This window comes from Branchiostoma floridae, chromosome 4 (genome assembly GCF_000003815.2).
Source record: "Branchiostoma floridae strain S238N-H82 chromosome 4, Bfl_VNyyK, whole genome shotgun sequence".
Lineage (NCBI taxonomy): Eukaryota > Metazoa > Chordata > Leptocardii > Amphioxiformes > Branchiostomatidae > Branchiostoma > Branchiostoma floridae.
The window spans coordinates 29635541-29641712 of NC_049982.1; the positions used below are offsets into that span (position 1 = coordinate 29635541).

At 42.0% G+C, this 6172-nt stretch overlaps 1 protein-coding gene across 1 annotated transcript in view; it reads left to right on the forward strand.

Annotated features, from left to right (window-relative positions):
- LOC118412856 overlaps nt 1-5629 on the forward strand; it is an 8647-nt gene extending 3018 nt beyond the window's left edge. The window contains exons 2-8 of the mRNA XM_035815898.1: nt 400-470; nt 1092-1331; nt 1714-2490; nt 2805-2951; nt 3550-3642; nt 4070-4230; nt 4616-5629. Coding sequence (XP_035671791.1) covers nt 419-470; nt 1092-1331; nt 1714-2490; nt 2805-2951; nt 3550-3642; nt 4070-4230; nt 4616-4780 — 1635 coding nt within the window. The 5' untranslated portion in view covers nt 400-418 and the 3' untranslated portion in view covers nt 4781-5629. The remainder of the gene's footprint in view (nt 1-399; nt 471-1091; nt 1332-1713; nt 2491-2804; nt 2952-3549; nt 3643-4069; nt 4231-4615) is intronic.
- The last annotated feature ends 543 nt before the right edge of the window (nt 5630-6172 follow it).

The following is a 6172-nucleotide window of genomic DNA, read 5'->3' on the forward strand; positions in this document are numbered from 1 at the left end:
CCATTTAACCTTATCCTGGCTAGTGGGGCTAAAAATGCTAGCGACAACTTTGACGTCGTATAACTGCCAAATGACCAAGGGTCTGGATGTGTGTGTGTGTGTGTGTGTGTGTATGTATGTAATATGTATGTGTATGTGTGTGTGTGAGTGTGTGTGTGTGTGTGTGTGTGCGCGCGCGCGTTCGTGTTGTGTGTATGTGTTGGTGACTTCTGTGTATGTTGTGTCTACTGTGTATATGTGTTTGTGTGTGTGTGTGTGTGTGTGTGTGTGTGTGTGTGTGTGTGTGTGTGTGTGTGTGTGTGTGTGTGCTGAACATTCTGTGGCCAATGTTCCCTTTGTCCAGCACCTATAACAAGTGCTGTTCAAATACGCTTAAATATTGTTAATTTGCCATTGCAGCAATACCTGAAACGTCAACATGGGGACCTGCGCCAGCGTAAAAGCCAGTCAAGTGCATGAAGCCGAAGAGGGTATTTAACTTTGTTTCTTTGTTTAACCCTATCCAGCCTGGGGTGTGTGTGTGTGTGAGGGGGGGGGGGGTATGGAATGCCAGCGCCAACTTTGACGTTGTTTAACTCCCAAACGGCTTGTGCTAGGACAACCAAACTTGGTGACTTTTCCTACATTATTTTTAACAACAATTTATAAGACATAGTAAGTTTATAATTTTTCGTGTTACCATGGCAACGGGTTTCTGAAAGGCATATTTCACCAAATAAACGCTAATTTTGGTTTGAACAAAGGGATTTAAAAAGACTTTCTTGCTAAACAACACTTGTATTCATATATCTTACATATCTTTATTTGACATATTTCATCAAATATTCATAATTCATGCTAATTTGATGACGTAGTTGGTCACAATACAAGATAGCCGACCATATGTTGATGAAAAGTCGGGACTGCAGCGGGGCGTGTGTGTGCGTGTATTTGCGGACAAGATAACTATTGACGCTGTGGATCGTTTTGCATGATATCTGGTAGTTATTTAGGGGTTTGGATAATGTATAGTATATAAAGATATATATAATGACTGTAGAGTAAATATGCAGAAATACGAATAGACTAATGTTTATTTCTATTAACAACAGACCTGTATAAATGGACGGAACAAAAGCTCAGTATGAAGACAGGGGATGTCCAGCGTGCCCTGATCTGCTCCGATGCCGTGTATCTGTCCGACCTTCCCAACACCGACGCCATTCAACAGTTTTTAAAGGAAGAGCGAAACCTGCACAACTTTAAGCGGGTCAGCGTCAGCCGGTATGGATCTGTGAGGTACCTCCTTGCTGAAACTCAAGACAAAGAAGAAGTTTTCGTTGCATTCAAAGGTTAGACAATTTCAGACTTTTCGGGGCTATCTATGTTTCGTGTTGCGTTAGCGCTGGCCAACCACCACGTCAGCCAATGAGGTACTCCACCTTCAGAGGCTGGAGCGACAGCTATAGACCAACCACGTCACCCTCTACGGTCAAGAGTCAATGTGATTGGCTGGTGACTTTTTCACCATTGTAAAAGCGTGTAATTATATCTGATTGGCTGACGGCAAGCCAATACCAACGCAGCGAGAAGCACGAATTGCAGGCCAGTACCTTAGGCCGCGATGTTGGATGACGTAATCTTCTTTTGTTCAAGTGACCAATCACAACGATGACTCGACAACGCTTGTTTCCGTCATTGTTAAGTAAACATGCTTCGTTTCTAATTTTGCAGGTACAACGGACTTCCAAGACGTCATGGCCAACCTGAATATTTGGCAATCGGCATCTAGTCAAAGCCGGGCCAATCACAACACCGGGGTTGGCGGGAAATACCACGCGGGCTTCATGCACCTGGCCTTCCTCGTTCCCGCCAACCGCATCCTGGAGGAATACAGCAACAGCCGTATTGTCGTCTGCGGACACAGCCTAGGGGGCGCTGTTGCACACATTGTAGCTTTAAACATGATGGCGTGCCTACTCAACAAGGGTAAACCAGTCGACAACGTCAAGTCCATCGCGTTCGGTGCTCCGTACATCGGAAACGACGGCGCTCATCAGTTTGCCGAGGAATACAACCTCTCTCCTCACCTGTTGACGATCGTCAACGAGAAAGACCCCGTGCCTTACATACTCCGCCTAGCGGAAACGGTTCAATGTGCAGGGAAAACCGTTTTGAAGAAAGTTGAGAATTTTTCATCCACCGCGGCTCCCATCGTGTTGGGCATTCTGGCTTCCCTTACCGGCTTGGGTATATTGGGAGCCAGCACTGCTGTTGCCAGCGCCGTAACAGCCAGCACAATACCCGCTCAGCTTGGCAAATGCGAGGGTATGTTGAAGAAATGGGGTCTACTCGCGCGGGACCTGGATTCCTTGTACGTGCCGCTAGGATGGTATCTGTACATTAGCTGCAGTACGTCGAAGGCCGGTGGGGGCGGTCATTGGCGGCACAAACTCTTGGAAAACCCCGGAGCTATCGAGTACGTTAGGCCAGACATCCGAGATTGGAAAGGTAATGTCTTCTCAACCATTATTAGCTGAGGCAACTAGGCTCTAATAGACGTTACACTACAAGTAAAAGCACTATAAAGAAATTCCTCACTAATAATGCAAATGAGGTCCTCGTGACCATTTTCTTCTTAAACCTACCCATATGGCTAAAAGCTGTACAATCCTTCCATAGGATTTTAGACTATCTGAAAACGTATTAAGACATAGACACACAGACAGACACACACACATAAACACGTACTCGCACAAAAAAATGCCACAATTTGTAGTAGTAAGATGTCATCTTCGTCTGACTTTTTTTCTCTTTTACTTCAGATGAGGATTTCCAGTGCCACAGGGTGTCCAACTACCGCACGACTTTCTTTAAAGTCGCGAAAAGGACGACGTACCGGGCTGGTGACGTCATCATCGCGGACGCCACTTTCCCAGCAAGTATCAAGAGCTTCAGCGTTCTAGCGAAAGGTACGTGAAACAAACTCTCTATAAAGTTTCTCGCAGGCATGCATATGTGTGTATATATATATATATATATATATACATGTGTGTGTATGTGTATGTGTATGTGTGTGTGTGTGTGTGTGTGTGTGTGTGTGTGTGTGTATGTGTGTGTGTGTTTATGTGTATGTGTGTGAGTGTATGTGAGTGTGTGTGTGTATGTGTGTGTGTGTGTGTGTGTATGTGTGTACGCGTGTGTGTGTTTATGTGTATGTGGGTGTGGGTGTGTATGTGAGTGTGTGTGTTATACATGTGTGTGTGTATGTGTGTATGTTTGTGTGTGTGTATGTGTTTGTGTGTATGTATGTTTGTATGTGTATGTGTGTGTGTATGTAAGTGTGCGTGTATGTGTGTATTATACATGTGTGTGTGTATGTGTTTGTGTTGTTGTGTGTATGTGTGTTTGTGTTTCTGTGTATGTATGTTTGTGTATGTGTATGTGTGTGTCCAGAATATATGAATATGAGATATAAACACCACCGTTTTGCTACATTACAATTAAAAGCGTGGTGAAGGACCCAAATTGCAGTTCTCCCTTAATGACGTTGTTTTTTTTTACACAAAGATGACACTGATGATACCAGAGAAACCAAGACATGCCAGATCGAAATCAAGGGTGACAACTTGGAATTCCTGGCAGAGGATGATCCCGTTTCTGGCAAGTTGACATTTTTTCTATCGATGTGTTTTTCTATGTAGTTTAAGATATCACAAATAAACCTATAACGTTACCTCCTCCGTGGTTCCGCTGTTTGTTTATTCGCTTTACTATGTTTCTCTCTCTCTCTCTCTCTCGCCCTCCCTCTGTATTTGTGTGTGTACGTGTGTGTTTGTGTATGTGTGTGTATGTGCGTGTGTGTTTGTTTGTTTTATTGGGATCTCCATTAGTGATATCAAATGTATCACTATTCTTCCTGGAGTGTTTGTGTGTGTGTTATGTACGTGTAAACATCTTAACTGTAACAATTTGTAATCAGAAACATAAATAGAGAGAGAGAGAGGGAGAAAGAGATAATTGTGTATACATCTATGGTCATCTATATATAGATAGGTGAGCTTATCAGTCTGTTCTTTGAAACATGCAGGGCTTCCAGTGCCAGATGGAAAGTTTGCCGTGCTATTCATTTCTAACAACTTGGTGGCGTTACAGTGTGAGCTCCAAACTGACAGTCTGTCTACCATGGAGGCTACAATCAGGACACACTTTGAAGAAGTGAAGGTTTCCAAAGAGTTAGTTGACATTAAGGTAAGAGGCTTTTTATTGCTGAAAAACCGTGTACGTGTGTGTGTATGTGCGCGCGTGTGTGTTAGTTTATGTGTGTCTGTGCGTTTGTGTCTGTGTGTTGTGTTTGACGACGGACTTGGGCTAGTGACCGGGACAAACAGTACATCAGCTAGAAACCTTGGCCGAAGATAGACGAAGATGGACAACTTATGTTGATGGCATTGCTGCCCCTACGGCTGGTGAGGCTATGGGACCGGTGAGGTTGTGTTTGTGTGTTTACGTGTTGTGTGCGCTCTCGCGTATGTGTACGCGTACGTGAGTGCGTGTGTGTGTGCACGTGTGTACGAGTGAGTGAAGAAATAGCAAACCAAGGCAGCGCTAGTGTCACAGAAACTTTAATTTGCAGGTAGTGCCCGAACTACCATATAAAGAAGAAGGCCTGGTACGACAGGTCAATGAAGAGGCTACTGAAGGTCCGACTGTGGGGTCCGTGCTCTATGACGCAGGGACAGTGGTGGTCCAGGGAGCAGTATCAGTGTGGACAACAGTGAAAGGCGGGCTTGGTTACTAGCTCAGTGAAAAGCTCAGTAAGAGGTTGTCTAATTCCTTTCTCTGCTGTCTGTGTGTTTGTTTACACAAGGAAAGAGTGGTAGAATTTGAACCCTAGCAGTGACTTGTGACTACAACTCTCTTTCTCGTCCTTCTCTTTATACATGTATCAGGCAAATGATGTGATTGTTTTGCACTTTATGATAAGAATCTATATTACCCATGAGCCATTACAAACTTTTTTTGTGTGTGTTTGTGTCTGTGCGTTCTTTTGCTTGTGTGCCTAGGTCTTTACACAGGATACTAGATTAAAGAACAAGATTTGGCATGTTAGACAGAATATACAAATTAGGATATCATTTATATGATATGGAAATATTATGCTTCCTCTGTTTATTCGTTTATTTTGTATAAACAGTAAACGGTCTTTAGACCTACGATACGTTTTGCACAGTAAGAATGAGCTGCAAAAGACTGGGATTGGATTGTAAGGTTTGTGTTGGAATATGAAAGTTATTTCTGAATGCTGTAAAAGCGGTCAGCATTTTACTTAAATGAATGGTGTTGTTTATGGTGATATAAGGAGACATTTATCATCATAATGTTTGTACGTTTGGTAGCAATGAATATCATGAATAATGCTATATCCCTTGTAGGATTGTTATTATAACATGTTATAACTCAGTTCCTACGTACAGACTTTTCTCTTCTGCACGCATGCGTACTAAGCAGTGGTGGGAGATTTCAACTACTCTAACATTCTCTCGCTTCTGTTTTTGATAGATGGATGTAGAGGAAAACTAGGAGATTGTAATTTTCTAAATATAAAACATATTTGTAAAGTAAAAGTAAAAATACAAGCACAGTGTTGCGTAAATTTCTTTCGAAATGCATCCCTCGGGTAATGAATATAATTAATTTGTGATAAATAATGAAGATTTGTGATATCACAAACGTAGGTCAAACAGCAATGAACAGACTATAACAATAAAGTTATGTTTAATCAGATAACCTTGGATAGATTCATACAAATCAGTATATCATTTGTGTTATGACTCTTTTGTGAATAGCCAATAAACCACGTGCACAGAAAATGTGCAAGACAGCACTGTAGTGTTTGTGAATACAGTAACATTATTGATGCATACCGTAAGATCAAAATAATCAATGCATTTACATATCAAATACTAAGTACCTCTTTTGTTTTAAATGCTAAAGAATTAGTTATCATTACATTGTCTGCAGTGCACACTAAGGCATACAAATATTCAAACAATAATGTTTCTACTTGTTTGCTTGAGTGCACCTGGCTTTCACAGCGCAAAACGGTTAGATGGTTTCAAAAAGATCAGCTATGCAACTTGATATGGTGGCGAAGATATGATGTCTTAGAGCTTTTTTTTATATAAAGATG